We start from the raw sequence: 21907 nt of genomic DNA on the forward strand, positions 1-21907 counted from the left end.
GGATGCCCTGGGTCAATGAAGAGGAGACAGGACTGGGGTTTTGGGCTCAGAGACTTCGCTCTCCAAATCCATGTCTCTTCTCCGCTTGTCACACCGCACCCACTACCTGCTTACAGGAACAGCTGCCTGAACTCAGAGGACCACAGAATGGCAATGAGGAACCAGAAGTTCAGGGAATCGTGACAGGTGGACAACAGATTGGCAAGAGAAGGGAGCTCAGACATCTCACTGATGTGATACATAAACTCAGCCAGCTGGCAAGGCCACACGCCAGTGTGAGGTCCTAGTCCATACCTGTCAGGCCCACCCAGGACTGAGTTTCCCATGACAACGAGGCTGCAAAAGAATGTGCTTCGTAAGGAAATCTGTTCCCAGTGGGATGCAGGCTTCACAGTCTGCTGGCTGCTTTTCTGTCTCGTGTTGCAGACGCTCGTCTGGGCTTTGTGAAATGCTTCCATAAAGCTACCAGAGCAAGCAAGCAAGGAAGTTGGTCCAAATGCCCCGATTTCATGTATTTTTTTTCCTCCTTTAAAGTTAAGAAAAGAAACTCCATATGTCCTCCTAAATAGTTGACAGAAACCTGCTAGAAAAATTCCACGTGAATGTGTTTCGGTCTTCACGAGACATAAGGCACTCCAGCAATGCCTCTAAAACCCGTCAGATACATTCTCCACAAACAGGCGCCTGTCCCTGAAGAGTGATTTGATGAACGAGGGTGGTGCAGAACTGTGGCAAGAAATTGGAACAGGCACTTGATAAATTAGCATATGTAATCAACCAGTCAATTACACGTAACTGAAGAGGAGGAGAACTGGCTTTAAAGAAGGTTCAAGATTAGAATCACACAGCACTTGGTAGCCAAGGCCATTTATAAAAGAAAAAGGATCTTTGACTTTTTTTTAGTGGTGATTAAAACACGAAGTGAAAAGTCTCCTATTGGCATTTATGTTCTGGAATTAAACCCAAGGTTTCGTGGCTTCCCGAGGTCACTTTTTGCCGTTCCTTGGCGGTATGCACTACTGTTTGATGCACGCTACTTGTGCAAAGACACATCAGGTCTGGTAAGGGTTGCAGAGGAGGGGAATGGTAGAGCCATCTCCTTTAATCAAACCTGTCCTGGCAGGTGTGAAATGGGCAGGAATGTCCTTATTGTCCCAAGAGGTGATCAGGGTCATTGATCCTCCTACTAGCTGCTTCTCAGGCAGTCTGCACTGAAATTTACTGGAAAAATTTCTCTAGGGTTGGCATGAACCAGGGCACCAACAGGGCTCAGCTCTGAACAAGTCCAATGACGTGTGATGTCAACACCCACATTTGCTCAGAAAGGGGCCCGTTCATGGCAGCCCAACTGGTTTTGATAAATGTCAAGTGCCCCTTAAACTTTTTCAGTTACTTCCTATCCCATCAGAGGAAACACCAAAGTTCTTAGAAGGGCCACCCAGCCCTGCGTGCTTCCAGCCTCGACCCTCCTCTTCTCTCCCACTATATTCCCTTGCCCCAATCTAATTATTAGTTTCTTGCTTGTCAGGGTCATTTTCATCTTGGGGTCTTACCCTTGAGCTCTCTGCTTGACTTTTCTTTGCTCGTCCTTAGGGAGGGTCTCAGTTCAAAAGAGAGGTCCCCACTGTCTAGGAGTCTGTCTTCATCCCCCCCATTGCTGTTTGCTTCAATTTCTCCCTCGTTTTTATCTCAATTTGACATTTCCTCCTTAGTTGTTACCTTCAATAGAAGTTAAGTTCCAAGAGATCAAAAGTTTTTCTCTCTTATCCATAGTGCTCATGGATTCCCCAACAGCTCAGGTCATTTTTTTTTTTAATAAATGTTAAATGATGATGAAACATAACTCCAGAATTTCTGCCTCCATCTAATGATTGAGGGATAAATTCAACAAGTGATTATAGTAAATGTTTATGTACCCAATGCCAGGACAACTGGCTATTTAAAACAACTGTCAACAGAACTAAAGGGAGACACAGACTCCAATATGGTAATATTGAGGGCTTTTAACACTATTATTAATGGACAAATCAAACAAACTCAACAAAGAAACAACAGAGCTTATCGATACCATGGATCTAACCTGTATAGAGAACATTTCATCCTACAGAGGCAGAACACACATTCTTTTCATCAGTTCATGCAACTTTCTTTAGGACAGATCATATGACAGGCCATAAATCAATCCGCAGCAAATTCAGAAGATCTGAAATCACAGCATTCATCTTTCCAGACCACTAGTGAATGAATCTAGAAACCAACAACTTAAAAAACTCTAGAAAATATACAAATACATGAAGACTGAAAAAAAAAAAAACCCACACATTACTGAAGGAATGTTGGACCACAGAAGAAATCTAAAGGGAAATTAAGAAATTCACAGAAATGGGCCAGTGTGACAGCCTAGTGGCTAAAGTCCTGGCCTTGCACATGCTGGGATCCCAAATGGGTGCTGGTTCATGTCCCAGCTGCTCTACTTCCCCCATACCCTGCTTGTGGCCTGGAAAAGCAGTAGAGTACGGCCCAAAACCTTGGGATCCTGCACCCATAAAGGAGACCTGGAAGAGGCTCCTGGCTCCTGCCTTTGGATCAGCTTAGCTCTGGTTGTTTCAGCTACTGGGGAAGGAACTAATGGACCAATGGATCTTTCTGTCTGTTTCTTCTTCTCTCTGTAAATCTGCCTTTCCAATAAAAACAAACTTTTTAAAAAGATTCATAGAAATATAGGAAGATGACAGCACAGCATATCAAAACTTAAGGGATAGAGTAAGCCCCACCCCTTGGGAGCCTCTTCCTGCTACCCCGGCTATTCTGTGTGGTTGAGTGGCAATAAGTGCCCATAATAAGAAATCTGAAAGGCAGCTGATAAATGCTCTTATCAGTGCAGTTCAAGGACCCAGGACAACAGTAAACCAAACCCAAAGTTAACAGAAAGAAACAATTAAAATTTGAGAATAAACAAAATTCAAATAAAAAAGCCCCGATACATAAGATCAGTGAAGAGCAGTATTTGTGAAAAAAAAAATAACCAAATTGATGCACCATTGGACAAATAACCTAAAAAATTATAAAAGTATGTAGGGGTGTGTATGCACACGTGTTTGGGGGGGTGGTTAGAGGACCCAAATCAATAAAACCAAAGATGAAAAGGGAAATATTACGACACCACAGATACACAAAGAATCATCAACAAACAGCTATAAGCCAATAAACTAGATGAAATGGATAGATTTCTGGACACACATAATCCATCTAAATCAAGTCATTGAGGATACTGAAAATCTAAATAGACAAATGACTAGGCTAGACAATGAATCTGTAATAAAGACGCTCCCAACAAAGAAAGGCACAGGACTGGCAGCTTCACTGCTGAATTCAACCAGGCCTTTCAAGAAGAAATAACTCATTCCTCACAATCTGTTTAAAACGGTAGAAAGGGAGGCAATCCTCTTTCCACCCCTTCCATGAGGCCAACATCATCTTAACTCCTAAACCAGAAGAGACACAGCAGAGAACAAGAGCTATAGGACAATATCCCTGATGAAAACAGACGCAGAAACCCCCCCAAAATACTAACTGGTCAAATTCAAGAGCAAAGATCAGTCACCTGAACCGGGTGGGTTTTATCCCTGGTGTGTAGGGATAGTTCAATGTACAGAAATCAATACATGTGATATGCTACATTAACAAGATGAAGAATAAGAACTATATGATTATCTCAATAGATACAGAGAATGCATTTGATAGAATACAATATCCTTTCATGATAAAAACCTTAAGCAAATTGAGTAGAGAAGGATCATTGCTCAACACAATTAAGGCAATATATGAAAAACCAAAGACTGCATCATATTGAAAGGGGTAGAGTTGGAGGCGTTTCCACTAAGTTCTGCAACCAAAGATGCCCACTTTCACCACTGTTACCCAATATAGTCTTGGAAGTTTTAGCCAGAGCTTTTAGGCAAGAAAAAGAAATCAAAGCGACTCAAATTGAAAAGGAAGAAGCCAAGCTAGCTCTGTCTGCACATGGCATGATTCTCTACATAGGAGAAATAATGGCCTTTGTGTACACAAACAATTCCATGGTCGAAAAATAGCTTGTGAGATCAGTTCATTCACAATAGCAGTGAAAACAAAACTCAAACACCTATGACAAAAACTACAAAACATTAAAGAGTAAAACACCAAAACATGGGAAAATCGGCCACGTTCATGGATAGGTAGAGTTAAACCCATGAAAATGCCCACATCACTGGAAGTATCTGCAGACTGAATGCAATCCCCATCAAAATAGTATTACCTTCTCAGATCTAGAAAAAATGATGCAAAAATGCATACGGAAATACAAGAGACCTTGAATTGGTAAAGCAACATTAAACAACAAACAAAGCTGCAGGCATCACCACACCAGGCTTCAAGATGTACTACAGGGCAGCTGGAAGCAAAGCACCCTGCTACTGGCAGAAAAACAGCCACAACGATCAACAGAGCACAACAAAATGCCCAGAAATGAACCTATACACCTATAGCCAACTAATTCTTGACAAGAGAACTGAATTCAATAAAGGACAGTTTCTTCAACACATGGTGTTGGGAAATTTAGCTCTACGTTTGCAGAAGAAACCCATATCTTACACCTTATACAGAAATCCATACCTTATGCCTTATATAAAATATCAACTCTAAATGGATCACAGACCTTTTGTTTTTTTTTTACCATGCATGAAAATCACAGATCTTAATGTGTGATCTGATACCATCAAATTACTGGAGGAAAATGTCAGTGATGCTCTGCAAGATATATATATATAGGCAAAGATTTCTGAGAAATGATTCCCAAAGCACAGGCAATTAAAACAAAAACAAATAGAATTACATGAAACTAAGAAGCTTCTCCACTGCCAAGGAAACTGCTAATAAAATTAAGAGGCAGTCCAAAAAACGGGAGAAAATATTTACACACTATACAACAGACAGATGACTAATATCCAGAATTTACAGACAACTCCAGAAACTCAACAACAGCAAACAAATCAATTAAGCAATAGGCAAAGGACAGGAAAAGGAGTTTTTCACAGGATGAAACTCAAATAGCTAATCTGCGTAAATGTATATTTATCTAATATGTCTAAATTTAATAATAGACATGAAAAAAATGCTCAGGTTCTCTTATCAGAGAAATGCAAATTAGAAGCCACAGTGAGAATGACTATCACATAGAAATAAAAAATCAATAAATGCTGGTGAGACTGTGGGGGAAAAGGTACCCTAATCCACTCTTGGGAATGTAAACTAGTGTGAACATTCTGGAAGACTGTGTGGAGATCTCTCAGACACCTGGAAATAGATCTACCTTATGACTCAGCCATCCCGCTCCTGGGATATAACCAAACAAAATGAGATCTGCATATGAAAGGACTACCTGTAAGTTGATGTTTACAGTGGCAGAATTCACAACAGCTAAAATATGGAACCCAACCCAGATGCCCACCAAATGAGGATTGGATAAAAAGTTGTGGTACATACACTATGCCATAAAGAAAATTAAATCCTTTACAATAAAATGGGCCTAGATGGAGACTATTATGCCTAGTGGAATAAGCCCATCCCCCAAAATGCAATATATTCTCTTTGATCTGTGACAAGTAACAGAGAAAAAAAAAACCAAGCAATCTCTGAGAGTGAGATGCGCGCACTGGGAATGAACCAGTATTTACTCCCTATGCCTGCGCCCTCACTAACAGCGGGATTTCCATCTTTTCCTTTTCCTATATTTACTAGGTCATGACATCTTTATTTACTGGAATGTTGTTACAGTGAAGCTAATAAATGTGCCATCTCAATAATCTGAGACGGGGCGGGGGGTGAGAGGAGTCCCTCTACTTCTAAATCTGATGAAGAAATGTAAAATCTACTTATTATATATGCATAACAACAACAACAAAAAGATCAGCTGGGCTCTCCTTCCTGTCTCCTGCGTCGTTTGCATGGCTTGAAAAGCAGGAAGTCCTTCCTTCACCGGCTTGAAAAATCAATGACTTTCCCCCCTCCTCCTCCCAATAATAAAACAAGATCAGAGAGGAACTGTTTAGATGTGTCTTACAGGTTTTTAAGTTCCTCTCTAATCTTTTTTCTAAACATTTCAAGACTATTTCCGATTGCTTATTCTATTAGATGATTTTAATTTTCAGAGTCTGAAAAGTTTAAAATGTCTGGCTTGGCATCCGACTTGAATTACATTAAACTTCTAACCTGATTTTGGAAGAATTCATCTTCACACCATCTTTGCTTCCAGCAGACTGTTGGGAGATCTTCAGTTTTCTTGTTAAGTTTTAACTTGACATTTTTTACTCTTACTGTGGATGGGATGTTTCTATTTTAGCCCTCCCACCCTCCCCCCCCTCTGGTTTGAGATTCTTATGTTACTTTCGGCCAACAGAAAATTGAGGTCTCCTGTAGAAATGTGTGAAATGCAGAGTTCTAATGTAAACCCCGGCACCCCTTCAGCTGTACAGTATGATCACGCTCAGTGACGTGGAGTTATGAATAGATCTGCTACAGACAGACCTCTTCTTGGAACAGAATACATTTCATTTTGTACTTAGTTGCATTCAAGGATTCCAAATTCTTTTATAGGCTCTTAATGTTTCCAACAATGACACTACCTGGGCCTTCGGTGCTGCCTATGGGTGTGTGTGTAGGGGGTCTTCACCAGCTGCCTATGGGTGTGTGTGTAGGGGGTCTTCACCAGCTGCCTATGGGTGTGTGTGTAGGGGGTCTTCACCAGCTGCCTATGGGTGTGTGTGTAGGGGGTCTTCACCATTTTCCCCACACCTTGTTCTCTTCACATTCCATGCAATCACTATTTTAACCCTCTCCACAATCCTGAAACTGCAATTCTGCTATCCCCTTGCTTTCAGAACACAAACTTGGCCTCTAGTTCCTAAGGAGGCAGGAAGAGTGCGCAACATTAGCATTTCCTCACTTTCCAAAGCAAACATGACACAAAGCCTCAAGTTTCTCCTATCACCTTTGCCAACTTACTTGTATCTGAACCTGTGTATCTTGCCGTTCCAACGCCCACCCTGTCTGCTACCTGGAATCCCTCCTCCCCTCTGCCCCATCTTCAAGAATCCCTTACTGCAGAGTGGCTTAAGGTTGTCCTCCACATTTCCCTACCAAAAAAAAAGAACCAGCTTGACAAATTGCACCGTAATATACTCTTGGCTGCAGGCCCAGTTTTTCCTTAGGATAAATCATTAAAAATACAACTTCTGGATCAAAGGACATCTGGATCACTTACATTGCTTTAGTTCACCAAGTTATCAATGTGTCAGAATGTGCACCCCCTTATTTTCAGTCTAGTAGGCCGCCTGCTTTCTTATAATCTAAGTAACACAGATGACTGTCGCCACCATCCTAGTTCTCAGGTAAACTACAAATCTCAGGATTATTATCATCGTCATTTCAGTTTAAGAAACTAAGAGGAGAAAGAGTCAGGGAGACACAGACACACACACACACACAGAGCTCCTGCCCACTGGTTTACTCTAAATACTCTCGATGGCTGGGGCTGGGAACGCGAAGATGATGCAGGTCGCCCCTGTGGGACGCAGGAACTTGATGACAGGAGCCACCGTTGGCCTGCACCGACAGAAAGCATCAAACTCCAACATGCCAATGTGGGATCTAGGCATCTTCATGCCAGGCTAAATGTGGGCTCTGCCTTTATTTGTAAATTTGTGTTCCCAGTGACTGAGCCAATAAGAAATTTCTCCTTGTTTATGGCTGACTTCCCAGTGTTTTAATAGTGCTGGGCACACTGAGACAGTTCAGTACAAATCGGATGAATGGAAAAAGCTGAATGTGCCAAACCATATGCCAACTTCTGAGCTAGGTGTTATGTTAACTAAAATTATAAAATGACTCAAGTTGAATATTCTTTCCCAGGCTTCTGGGCATTTCCATTTCCCCTTCTTCTTGTAAGTTTCCTGTTTCTATCTATATCGTTCTTTATTAGTATTAGGATGATATTCATTCTTTACCTTTATATATTTAGGCAATCTTTCTTTTATATATATATATACATATATATATATATTTTTTTTTTATTACAAAGTCAGATATACAGAGAGGAAGAGACAGAGAGGAAGATCTTCCGTCCGATGATTCACTCCCCAAGTGAGCCACAAGGGGCCGATGCGCACCGATCTGAAGCCAGGAACCTGGAACCTCTTCCAGGTCTCCCACGCAGGTGCAGGGTCCCAATGCATTGGGCCGTCCTCAACTGCTTTCCCAGGCCACAAGCAGGGAGCTGGATGGGAAGTGGAGCTGCCGGGATTAGAACCGGCGCCCATATGGGATCCCGGGGCACGTTCAAGGCGAGGACTTTAGCCGCTAGGCCACGCTACCGGGCCCAGGCAATCTTTCTTAATGTTGTTCTGCCTTGGATTGTATGGGTATTTTTTATGAACCTAAGTAATTAATTTTTTTTTAAAGATTTATTTTATTTTTATTACAAAGTCAGATATACTGAGAGGAGGAGAGATAGAGAGGAAGTGGAGCTGCCGGGATTAGAACCAGCGGCCATATGGGATCAAGGCAAGGACCTTAGCCACCAGGCCACACTGCCGAGCCCATAGGTAATTAATTTTTATGCAACCACTTATTTCAACTTGCAAGATTTCTAGCTGTTCTTTTCCTAATTATAAGGACTAGCCTCTCATGTCTTAATTATAATTACTGTTATAAGTCAGTAATCTATAACTTATCCTAGCAATTGCACGGCTTCTCCCATGTAGCAATTTAAACTCTTTCCCTTGAGAATGTATGCAGTAGGAGGCATGGATCTTACCTGGCTTCTTAAATGATCAGACATACTTACTAAATTCTGGCTGTGCTGCACAGGTTATTAAATAATGGAATGTGCTTGCTATTTCTTTCTTCACCTAATTATGTTGTTGTCATGCCACACATTGTATTTTTATCTGCTTTTGTATTTTCTACTGTGTTTCACTCATCTGTTTGCTTATTCCAATGCTCCCACCATTGCTATTACTATGGCTGGCATTTTCTTGGCTATACCTACAGTCTTTTGCATTTCCCTGGCTATATTTTATGCACTTATTCTTCCAGGTGAAACTTAAAAATTTTCATCAAGTCTCCAAAAAAAAAATCTTTTAAATAAGATGACTGAAATTCTCCCAAATGTATGTATTAATTTAGGGAAAGCCAACATCTATAAAAGGGTAAGATTTTCCCATTTCAACACTGCATGTCTCTACACTGGTTCAATTTACCTTTGTGCTCCTTAGCAAAGTTAGTCAATTGCATTAGTTGTGTGCGTGTTATACACAGTAACATTTGCACTTGAAAGGTAGATTGTCGTGTAGGTTTTAGCCAGTTCCATATCCAAAGTCATGACACAGTACTTCCATCCCACTGAGAGCATCCTGTTAACCTTTCACCTGCTTTGTCCCTACAGCTTTACCCTTTCTGAAATGCCGTGTAAGTGACAACACGTGACCTCTGAATCTGTTTCTGACTCCACACGGTGCTGTGAAGATTCACCCATCTCACGGTGTCGACAATCCCTTTTATTGCCCAGGGGTATTGCACTGTGTGGATGTACCAGTGTGGCCATTCGCCAGAGACAAATATTTAAGTCCATTTTAGTTTTTGCAATTATGAACAGAGCTGTCAGAGACATTTCTAATCCATCTTTGGGATTTGTGTATCTGTTCAAAGACTTAATTTTTGTTTTGCTAATTCTTAGGAGTAGCACTGTTGAGTTACATGCCAACTGCAAATACTTTTGTTGCTGCTACAATTGGTATTTTTTTTTCCTTTAAAGTTTTTTAGGAATATTACTGCTAGGAGATCCTTGACAAAGTAAACTCTCCCAAAATAGTAACAGTGTAACTACTATTTTGGGAGAGTTTACCTTGCCAAACTCATTATCTACAATAATGCTTTACTTCTTTTTTTTTTTTTTTTCATTTTAACTCAAAAGCCTAAAGCCAGTAATACAGCATCATAATGTTGCTTTCCACTAACCAATATTGGTAGCTCTTATTTCTTAGTGATACAACACATCTTTCTGATTTTTTCCATGACTAAGCGTGAATTTCAGGCTTTAGGTACATGGAAGAGAGTTTACAATATTCATCAAATCCATAAAGAGGTCTCCTGATCACTGCAGTTGAGTTTTCGTCTTTTAACTGTCGTAACTGGTGGCTCAACTTTGGCCATTTATTGTTTTGGAATCTATTTTTCATTCAGTATTAATGAATTTCTACTATAGGTCAAGCCAAACATTTCATGAAATAATTGTTTTAACCTTTAGTCTATAAATATAATAAAAGTGTTATCAATAAAAGTGTTACATTGATATAATTACTTTCCTAGATGATAAACTTTACTTGGCCATTGTGAAATGTTATTTTAACATGTAGTCGTGAATCATTGGCTAAGATACTATGATTTTTCAATGTTTATTCATCAGTGAGTTTATATGTAGAGGTTTGGTATATCTGATTTGTGTGTGTATGTGTGTGTGAGAGAGAGAGAGACAGGCAGACGGACAAACACTCAAGCCAAGGTCTTAATTAGATAAAATAAACTGAGATGCTTTTCACATTTTTTTCAATGTTCGAGAACATTTTAAATGGTATGGTTATTACTGGCGCCATGAATATTTCATGGACTTTACTGTCAAAGATAAAGCAGCCTCTTACTGAGAAGTAGTTCTCTGGTCACTTGGCCAGTTCCCCCACGATCCATTCGGATGCCCCTTGAACAGTTTTGTTCATTTGCTTCTTCAGAAACAGACACTGTTTTCAAAGTAATCACAAAATGTTCACCTAGAATTTAACCACATGTTAAAGCCACATGTTTTTCAAACACATACATATGTACATGCTATTTTGATGAAAAAACACACATTTATGCAAAAACATTTACAAGTTCATCTGTCCCTTGGAAGGGTTTCCTCATCCTTGGATCAGTGACACTGACTGCATTTCAGAACTGTCGAAACCACTTGAGCAGAACCCTCGGAGCACACTCCACACTGGCACCCTGGGACGCTGGCAGCTGGCCGTTGCCCGTCCCTGGGTAGTGGGGCGGTTGGGAGGCTGGTCAAGGCTTCTCTCTTAAATCCTCGCTTCCCCCAGAAACAGGAAGAAATAGGAAATTTGGAAACAATGATCATACCCACTTTTCCTTAACCCTTGATCTTTCCCACCCTGATCAGCTATGTAAACATCATCGAAAAAATCATCTGTAATGTGTTTTCTTTCATCAATACTAAAACAGTGCGATGCCCATGCTGTTCAAAGTAGTTCTCACCAGAAGGAAATGAACTCTACAGCCTCACTGTGGTGCCCTGAGCTGTGTACCTCTCCATCACACGAGAAAATTATCCTTCCCATCTACTCAGAGGTGTTCTTTCTTTTAATGAAATATGTGCTGAACGTCTCCAAGGCCTACTGCCATCACTTAAGATCATCATGTGCTAAAAACAAACAAACAAAACCCCAAAGAACAAACAAAAAAACCCGGACTGGTACAATGACTCAATTGGCTGATCCTCCACCTCCAAGTGCTGACATCCCATACGGGCGGTGGTCTGGGAAAACAGCAGAGGATGGCCCAAAGCCTTAGGACCCTGTATCTGCTTGGGATACCAGGAGGAGGGTCCTGGCTCCTGGCTTTGGAAGGACTCACTTCCAGCCTTTGCAGCCATTTGGGGAATGGATTAGCGGATGGAAGATTCTTCTCTCCGTATCTCCTTCTCTCTGCAAATCTTCCTTTTCAATAAAAATAAATAAATCTTTTGAAAATAAAACAAAGCAAACAAAACAGCACTTCTGGTACTGGCATTATGACCTAGTGGGTAAAGTCACAGCCTGTGACGCTGGCATTTCGTAGGGGCATCAATTTGTGTGCCAGCTGCTCCACTTCTGACCAGGCTCCCGAGGATGGCATGAGAAAAACGGCAGCTCACGGCCCAAGTGTTTGGGCCTCTGCCACCATGCAAAACACCCGGAAGCTTCAGTCTAACCTAGCCCTGGCGTTGGTGGCCACCTGGGGAGCAAAGCAGCTGACGGAAGATCCCTCTCTTTCCAATTAATAAGTAACATCTTAACGACAACAACAACAAAAACCCACAAAGTTATTTACTCTAAAAATGAGATTTCCTGTTCTTAACTTCATTTTCTAGTCTCAGAATAAAACACACTAATTACGACATGATTCTCTTAATATAGCAAAATTCAGTTTGATAGCACTGTGTGTAAGATTTAGACCTCTGCATTTACCCTGGAGGGTCTTCAAAAGTTCATAAGAAATGCAGATTATGGAAAAAAAACATGCATGGGTTTGAATTTTTCTTGGACCCAAATAAAGCTATAGGTTAACGGCATTTTCCATGAACTTTCGAAGTAGGTATCTGTACGCATGCACTGTTTTCATGGTCTTTCCACGTGGAAGCGTTTTCCTGGGTGGCACCCAGTGTCTGTCTCACCCCCTCGCTCCCCTCCCCTCCCCTCCCCTTTCTGCTCCCCTAGGCGATCCTGCTTTCCAGCTTCTATGAGGGACCAGCTGGCAAGCAGTGCCTTGACATTCAGATCTCCTGCTGGGGTTGCGAGTGATGTCTGCCCTCCTTGCCTTGCAGGTAACACCTGCTTTTTCTAGAGGCTTGGAGGAATGCCTTCCTTGGGGTTCTGGTCATCCTTCCTCTACCCAACTAGGCAGGCTCCCTGGCACAAACCGAGCGTGCCGTTGAGGGGGTGAACAGGGGCAGCACAGATGTGAGTGAAACCTGCCCCTGTGCCACCACGCTGGCCAAGACCCTGGCGGAAAGCCACAGTTACTAGGATCCTCAAGGTGGGAACTTGCAACGTTTTGGTAGATTTCATGCATTTACACATTCTACACGGCATGAAGGAGCACACTGTGGCTAGAGCATGCCTGATCCTGCAAGGACATGGGGGCAGGCCGACAGGCTAGGAGGTGGGCAGAATCAGAAATCACACTGGCGAGGAGATTCAAGATGGCGGAATAGGGTAAGGACATGTTTAAACAGATGGAGAAACATTTAATCAGGATGAAGCAGAGAGGACACAATCCAGGAAATAGGAGAGGACAGAACAACAGCAGAGGGGTACCTGGAGACTGACAGACACAGGAAAGCAGCGGACACAACGGTGTGGTATTGCAGTGACTGATACTCCAGCGGCATTCAGCTAATGGCGATCTGAACTCCACCAGCAGCCGAACTCCACCAGCAACCAGGTGGGAAGGGACTTTCACCGAGAGCTTGGGAGCTGAACCCAAGAACTGTCTGTCCTGCTGGTCCATTTGATTTGACCAGGAGCAGAGACAGAGCAGCAGATCCCAGACAGGCAGTGCGAGAACAGGTTGGATTTCACAGCCCTGTCAGCCCCCTAGAGCTGAATTGGGCACCATTTTGCTTGAGGAGGCAAAAGCAAGAGAAAGGACTGAGCATACGCTGAGCTGGGAGTGAACTCCTTTCTGACTCAGTGAACTGCATCAACATGGCATTCTACAGGATCCACCCAAGACAGGTCTGGGTAGCCCTCAGACCTGACGGCCAGCAGATCAAGAACTCCAGCAGTGGTACGCCAGGTGCCATTTTGTACACTGTGGCAAAAGCTTTAGGATTGAGGGGACAAGAGGGAACTGTGCATGTGTTGAGCTCGCGAGAACTCACTGAGTTCCCTGGATTGCACTGGTCCCGCAGGAAAATAATACCGACTGTGGCATCGTACGGGTCAAAATAGGTCCAAGTGGCATGCAGACCTAACATCCAACAGGTTCTGGCAAGATCAGCGCCACAAACTACCTAGCTATATAGGACACCTGGTGTCTCCCTAATCCTGGCACCTGCTCCAACCGGAAGTGGGAAAAGGCAGCCTCAGCACAGTATCACAGGAGGTGGAGATTGGTGAGCCAGGAGTTGAGGCTACAGAGTTCTTTGTGTAAATCTAACATAAGAACCCAGACCTGGAACTCGCTGGAGGGAGTGGCACAATTGGCTGCAAGCAAAGAGTTGTGTATCAACTGCAATAAGTAAAATCAAACTGTAGACCTGTGGGTGACACAGCTTAGAAACCTGCCCCAAGGAAAAGACTCTGCTAACCAGATGTACAATGAGCAAAAGAAGAGACAAAGGCACAATGAATACTGAAAACTCCCCTGCAAAGGGCTTCATGGCACTGTAAATTTCTATTTTTCTTTCTATTGTTGATTTTGCATTACGACTTTTCATTTGAGGTGATATACGGCCTGCTGTGAAATGGAGACTAACATATCCAGATGTGAGGATACAATGTAGCATGCATTTCTACTTCCAGACAAAAATGGGCTTACAATGAAACTGTTTACTCTATCTTGACAATAGGATGCTGGACTCTCTGCCATTGTCCATGCCCGCAATGATGGACATATGACTGTGTATGAAGAACTATAGTAATGATATGGAGGAACTAGGTTGGGGGGAAAATTGGGGTTGGGATAAGGGAAATACCAGGAGCCTATGGAACTGTATCATAAAATGATAATAATAATAAAATATAAAATGTAAAAAAAAAAAAGAAACCACACTGGCTTATTCAAAGTAGGGGCAGGGAGTTAAGGCCAAGTCCACAGAGTGACTAAGTGTTGTGGTTCAAATCCAGCCTAATCCTAAAACACATCACTACACTTCTCTGTTTTTAAGTAACATTTGATGTATAAAGCTGTATTTGTTTTCCTTTAATCTGACTGGTCCAGGACAGATGGGGAAAACAAATCATCTTTTTTTTTTTTTTTGTCTGCCACATGGATTTTTGCAGGCAGAATGTTATCTGACTATTTCATTCACTGAACCACAGCAGGCTGAGAGGCCACACTGAGGAGCAGCTGACCCGCTTGGGGAGTCTGAATACAGCTGACTCTCTTGTTTCCTTGCTTAGTGAGGGCAGGGCCAAGATGGGGACATGGCCAAGTTCCCAAGATGTCTGCCCCAGCAGCCCCTTGGCATCCTGCTCACATGCTGCCCACGGGTGATTAGCTTGGATGGGTGGGTGAGCGCACCTCCAGGATGCCAGTCCCTCCAGGCTGATGAGGGGTAGGAGGCAGGACTCAGGAGGTCCTGGCAGGCCACCAGTGCCAGGGTGAGCTGGCAGCCAGGCAGGAGGACGTAGAGTCCCTGAGAGACACGATGCCATCCTCGTCACCATCTGGCTGCCAGCTCTGGCCTGGAAATGTGTCAATGCTGTGGTACCTTCAAGTGACACAGAAGGTCAGTGCCGTGACCATCAAGGAGGTGACAGTAGAGTGTCCACATCATAGGCAGGAGCAGACCATGGAGACCAAGCTCCACTCTCCAAACCTACAGATGGGCCCAGGGCAAGATTCACCAGTGAGGACGCAATGGCCATGGAGGAGGTGCAGGAGGGGGGACTCTGTCCTACTCCGTCCGAGGCAGTCACTGTGTGGCCAGGTTCCCCCAGGTATCCCAGCTCAGCCACTAACCACATGACAGGTGGGGCAACTCACTCACCCGCACGCACAGCTCCCCAGCCACGTGTTAACTTCTCTACCATTCACATCGAACAGGGAAAAGATCTAGAATGGTCTTCTCAGGCAGAAGCCTCACTCTACAGATAAGCCAGAACATGTTGTTTGGATGCAAAGAAGCCTAGAGATTAGCAGGCGAAATAACTGTTCCTGCGCTACACAACAGACAGCTCCCAAACAGGAGGGAGGCTGTGCATGGGAACAGGCAGGTCTGAGGGGTAGCCCCAGCTCTGAAACTCACCAGCCTTGAGCGCTGAGTGCCTTCATGACCCAACCTCATCGGCAAACGCGGGCTACAGCTTTTGCAAAAAGGCGCTCAAATGAGCTCAGGAACACACGCCAAGCACCAGGCACACATCAGATGCTCAGCACACGTCTGTTTCTCCTCTCCCCTTAGAGGTAGGAGGGATGTCCAGACAGGACAGCGGCCAAATCGAGGGTAGATGCCCTGGGAGCAGCTGAGCAGGGAACCCATGGGCACACCTGGGCAGTGGGACAGCACGGATCCCTCTCTGCCAGGGAATCTGTCTTCCGTGTCCCTGGGGGCTCAGGGGCTGGGACAGGAACAGGAGTGGAGGAGTGTGGGGTGGAAGGTCAGGTGGCTGGGCCTTGGGAGACTTGAGAGCAGCAATGCTTTATGTTTGCAACCCTGCGATTCCATAAGAACTCTGATCAGAAACGCACTCAAAGGCTGCAACTAACCAACCACTCAACCAGCCAACCGACCAATCCGAATCAGAAATCTGTAGAGACAAACAAGCCCAAAGGAGCCTTTGACACAAAGCTTCCCTACCGTGGAACAAAGCCTCATTGTGGGGTAATAGAGGGACTGCTGGCGTAATTTCAATCCATGGGCAAAATGGTCCAGAGCGAGGCTGGGGTAGGAAACGACGCCATCTTGCGCAAACAAGAATGCCCGAGGCACTGATTTACAGATTAGGGAAATTTCCGAGGCCATGTGGTGCTGTTTTCTGGATAGAACCCCTGCTCCATGCTAACCAAGAAGGGTTCCTGGGCTCTCCCACATTCACACAAGTGGCATTTTAGAGAGCTCTTGGGAACCCAGCCTCTCGGCCACCCCCCAGCTGTGACCCCAGGCCCCTGCAGGTGCTCCTGCAGCCCCTACCTTCCTAAGCTCCTCCTGGACGCCACGGCTGTTCTCCTCGGAGGACACACTTTCTTTCTGGGTCTCAGACTCCTGGTCCTCCCCGGAAGAAGTCTCTTTTTCACTCATTTTCATGGCCAACTCGTACAGCCTGTTCCTGAGTGTCTCCTCTGTGGCGGAGTCCGGCCCGGTCCAGGAGTGCTGACCCTCAATGCTGCCGTCCGTCTCCGACACGTCACCTGACACCTGGCGGGAGAGGCAGAGCCGTGAGAGGAGGACCCTCCTGCAGCTAAGCGCCCCCTGATGGCTCAGCAAAGGGAGGGCTCTCCACCTGGTCATTCTCTCCAGATGGACTTGTGCCATTTACCGCACAAGTCACACCCAGGCATTTTCACACTTCATTAAGGGGGTTCCAGCAAGTGAGTTATCTGGACTCAGAAAAGCTTTTGGATTCACCCCATTGGTTTTCACACACACACAATCCTCCTTGAGTTCCCACCAGGGTGGCCCTGTCCACATGCCCGAGAGCTGGTGTTGCCAGCGTGTTGTGAACTCTGTGTGTGTGTGTGTGTGTGTGTGTGTGGCAGCCCACAACTGGCACGGTCAGGGACTGGAGAAGGGTTCTCAGTGGCCAGTGGGAAGTGACGGCTGAACAGATGCTATAAGGATGAAATGATGAAGTAGTGCTTTGGACAAAGACTTTGAGGTGGTGCACATGTTTGTTTTTTTAAGACTTATTTTATTTTTATTGGAAAGTCAGATATACTGAAGAGGAGAGACAGAGAGGAAGATCTTCTGTCTGATGATTCACTCCCCAAGTGAGCCACAACGGCCGGAACAGAGCTAATCCAAAGCCAGAAGCCTTTTCCGGGTCTCCCACGCGGGTGCAGGGTCCCAGGGCTTTGGGCCGTCCTTGACTGCTCTCGCAGGCCACAAGCAGGGAGCTGGATAGGAAGCAGGGCTGCCAGTATTAGAATTGGCACCCATATGGGATCTTGGCGTGTTCAAGGTGAGGACTTTAGCTGCTAGGCTACCACGCTGGACCCACAGTGGACAGTCTTTAATACCAATGGACTCCTGGTTAATAATCTTACACTGGGTAGGTAAGGTGGTTCTATTGGCTAATCCTCAGCTTGCAAATGCCAACATCCCATATAGATATTGGTTCATGCCCTGGCTGAAGCACTTCCATCCAGTTCCCTACTTGTGGCCTGAGAAAGGAGCTGAGAATGGCCCAAAGCCTTGGGACCTGCACCCGTGTGGGAGACCTGGAAGAGACTCCTGGTTCCTGGTTTATTGGCTTAGCTTCCTCCGGTCACTGCAGGTGTTTGGGGAGTGAACCAGTGGATGGAAGATCGTTTTCTCTGTAAATCTGCCCTTCCAATAAAAATAAGTGAATCTTATAAAATCAATCCTAAGCAGTGGTGGGCTGTAGCCACAGAGTGCCTGGGTTCAAGTCCTGGCTGTGCGTCTGACTAGATGCCTGTTGATCGGGCAGGCTCCAGGAGGCAGAGATGAGAGCTCCGCTGGTCAGGCCCCTCCCACTCACGTGGGCTGGGAATGAGTTACTGGTGTCCAGTTTTGGCACTGGCTCAGCCTGGCCAGTGTGGGTGCTTGAGAAATGAACCAGCAGATGGCATCTCGCTCTTTCTCCATCTCGCTCACACAATCACAACAAAAAATATTTAAAAACCCAGAAAACCTCAGAACCTCTTCCCAAGAGTTAAAAATATTCTGCACAGAGAGGTTCCCTGGATTCTCCAACTCCATGAATGAGGAGCTTTGTGGCGGTTCTGCACACTTTTTTTTTTCTGCCTAGGGAGAAGACTCTAGCTGCTTTGCAGGACCCTGTCATTCAGCGGATGCTTCATTCTCTAGACATGTGCTCTGCCACCAGCTCAGCTGGCAGGGCACACCCAGCAATGCACCTGTTCCGGGGGAACAACAGTCAGCCCCTAAGACCCTTCCTTGGCCGGACCTGCTGCACACGGTTCCAGGGTGGTTACCATGTATCCTTGTTCAGGCTGCCATGGCCGAGCGTGGGAGTGAGGGGCAGGACACGTCGCTACTTCAAGCCGGAGTTCCCACCCTTTTCTCTCTTAGTTTCAAGAACGGCTCCAGGCCTAAGAGAACCGAGAAGCACTGGGGGAAGAATGGAGGGGCAGAGGGGATGGTCACCCTTTGGTCTGTGACCTGGAGGAAATTTGAACGTGATTTTGAGTAGACCGCACGGTCTTGTGTGGCTTCAAAGGTGGCTGCACCCGTTGGGTGTCTTGGTGTATGCCACCCCAACTAAGGTTTCTGACAATACACGTGGTCTTGCCAGCGCTTCACAGCAGGGCCTTGAACTCACAGACACGCAACACTCATGAAACAAAGTTCTGCTATCAGCAACTCTTAGGACTTCACTGCAGATGTTTTGTGAACTAACTTCACTCTCGGTTCTACCTTCTCCTTGCTACCCTGGTTTTTCCTTTGTCCTACTTTTCTCATAACTGCATTTTCATTTTCCCCTGCTTGCATTTCTGTAAACTAATTTAAGTTATTTCTGGAGCAAGCCATAAACACACTAAATAGAGAAACAATTAGAGATGATTAATTATAAGGAGTTGGTGGCTTCTCAAAATGGCCCGATTCAGAACACATATACATTGTTTTGAAGGGTAAAGTAGGATCTAAAAATGCTATTTGGGAGATACATTTACGGGAGAAAACAAGCATTGCTAATGAGCATGGCCAAAAGTGACACCCTGGTGAAACGGAAACAGATCCGCCTGCAGCCCCGAGGCGTCCGGCAATGACAGCACCAGTCCGCTCCCACCTGAACACGGTCTGATCCAGGCCCTGCCCATCAAGGCTGTCTGGGGAGATACAGAAAAAGATGAAAACCTCAGGACTGGCCCGGCGGTGTGGCCTAACGGCTGGAGTCCTCACCTTGGAAGCCCCAGGATCCCATATGGGTGCCGGTTCTAATCCCGGCCGCTCCACTTCCCATCCAGCTCCCTGCTTGTGGCCTGGGAAAGCAGTTGAGGACGGCCCAATGCATTGGGACACTGCACCCGCGTGGGAGACCCGGAGGAGGTTCCTGGTTCCCGGCTTTGGATCGGCGCGCATCAACCCGTTGCGGCTCACTTGGGGAGTGAATCATCGGACGGAAGATCTTCCTCTCTGTCTCTCCTCCTCTCTGTATATCTGGCTGTAATAAAATGAATAAATCTTTTAAAAAAAAAACCTCAGGACTAAAAGGCAACGGAAGGTGGTCTGTTGCCATCAGGTAGATGGGAATGTTTTTCAAGTACAAGGTTCATGGAGATGCATTGAAAACAACAGATGCAAATCCATCCACTTGCACCCCCACCTAACGTCATAACTGTTGACATCACTGCCCACCTCCGCCCCCTGGCAGTCTCTCCACCTCAAATCTCGGTTTATAAAAAAAAAAACTGTGGTTTATACAGGTAAAAGAGATGCCTACCAGTAAGTAAAACATGTAAAAACACATGGCTGAGCCTTCCACTGTGGCTGCAGGACTTCTTAAGCATCCAAGGATAAGCTCTACTCCCAGCTCCCGTTAGGGCTTCCCTGCTGTAGAACATATCCACCTAAAGCATATTCCAGGGGAGAGGGAGGAGCTATCCATGGTGCCAAGCTGCATCTTGGTACATGTCGTCCTGAGCGCTGGCGTCAGGGACTACAAAACCCTGCTACTCTGCAGTCCTAACTCATTCATTGTGTGCATGCTGAGTCCCGAGGCTAGGTTCTTAACCATCTATTCTGGGAAGACACACAACTAGGCAGTAAGAATAGGGAAAATATCTCTGATCTTTACATAGCAGCATGCAAATGATTCACACATGCTTGACACTGGTGAACAGTGAAGTGGGAATGGCACTGTTTTCACCCAGGAACGAGTCAACATGGAGCCCTAGCGGAACACTGCAGACAGTGAGCAGAAGCCAGCCTGAAGGGATGAGGTGTGCCTTGCTAACAATCAGGACGCAATGCATAAGAGTAGCTTCGCATGCTCACTGGGGAGGAGGGGACAGTTCCAATGACAAGGTATGAAAAGTTGTAAGGGATAAGCACTTAGACTAACAGACATCAGGACAGGGTGGTATAGGGAGACAGGAAACCCAGCAGCAGAATGAGACCCGCATTTGAAGACAGTAACAGCAGTGCTAATAACAGAAAATCCCGTGAATCATGTGAAGGACAAACTTCAGGTTTTCTCGAAGGCTGAGGAAAAGACAGTGAGGAGACCAAAAAAGAGGATGACAGATAGGAAAGACAGAAGAGTCAACATATACAAGCGGGTCTTCAGAAAGTTTAAAGAAAACCCCTATCAAAATATCAGTGACATGATTTGCAGAATCAGAAAAAAATCTTGCAATTCATATTGGAATTGCAAAAAAACCCAGAGTAGTCACAGAGCCCTAAGAAAGAAAAACCAAGTTGGAGACATCATGATACATAGCTTCAAAGCATACTACAAACATACAGTAATTAAAACAGTATGGAATTGGCACAAAAACTAACCACAAAGCTCAATAAAGCAGAACAGAGGGCCAAGAAATTGATCAGTGCATGAAACGCCAATTGATTTTCACAAGCGTCAGTGGGTTGGGGTTTGAGGACATCATTGTGTTCAGGGGCTACACGGAGGGGTCAAACTGGATCAAACTGTGTGTTAGGTGGGACTGGAGGCCTGGGATAAGCGTGGGTAAGGACTTGCACTGTCAGCTGGCTCTGTCTGCCCATCCTGGAGAGAGAGAGACAGAATGCCTCAGGACAGGCTACAACGGCCACGTGGCCCCTGTGAGTCCCTGGAACTGCTTCCTAACAAGGTATATTCTAGAAAGAAATGTAGAACAGAGACCCCGCGACAGACCATTAGTGCGACCTGATACGAACCTGAACAGAATAGCTTAGCATGGAAGCCAGCTCATGGAAATCATTGCATAGAAAGGAATCATAGTTGAGTAAAACTTGGGCAGAGAATTGAAAGATTCAAAATGAAGGATTATACTAACTGTGACGTGCAATGCTAACGTACAGGAGAAAGATCACAACACTCCAATAAATGTCACAAAGCCGTGGGGCCCGCAAGGCTCACACCTCCAATGTGTATAACGTAGGTGGTTAGGAAGAGCAAGTGGCATCACCATGGTCTCACAGCAGGGTGCGAGGTGGTGCCAAGGCAAGGAGGGGGTCCGGGTGCCG

General features: G+C 45.1%; 1 protein-coding gene across 5 annotated transcripts in view; it reads right to left on the bottom strand.

Annotated features, from left to right (window-relative positions):
• Positions 1–21907, bottom strand: part of MYRIP (myosin VIIA and Rab interacting protein) — a 153915-nt gene that overhangs the window by 18163 nt on the left and 113845 nt on the right. For all 5 annotated transcript variants that reach the window (XM_058678840.1, XM_058678842.1, XM_058678839.1 and 2 more), the window contains one exon: positions 16709–16933. In XM_058678840.1, coding sequence (XP_058534823.1) covers positions 16709–16933 — 225 coding nt within the window. The remainder of the gene's footprint in view (positions 1–16708; positions 16934–21907) is intronic.

This window comes from Ochotona princeps, chromosome 21 (genome assembly GCF_030435755.1).
Source record: "Ochotona princeps isolate mOchPri1 chromosome 21, mOchPri1.hap1, whole genome shotgun sequence".
Classification (NCBI taxonomy): domain Eukaryota; kingdom Metazoa; phylum Chordata; class Mammalia; order Lagomorpha; family Ochotonidae; genus Ochotona; species Ochotona princeps.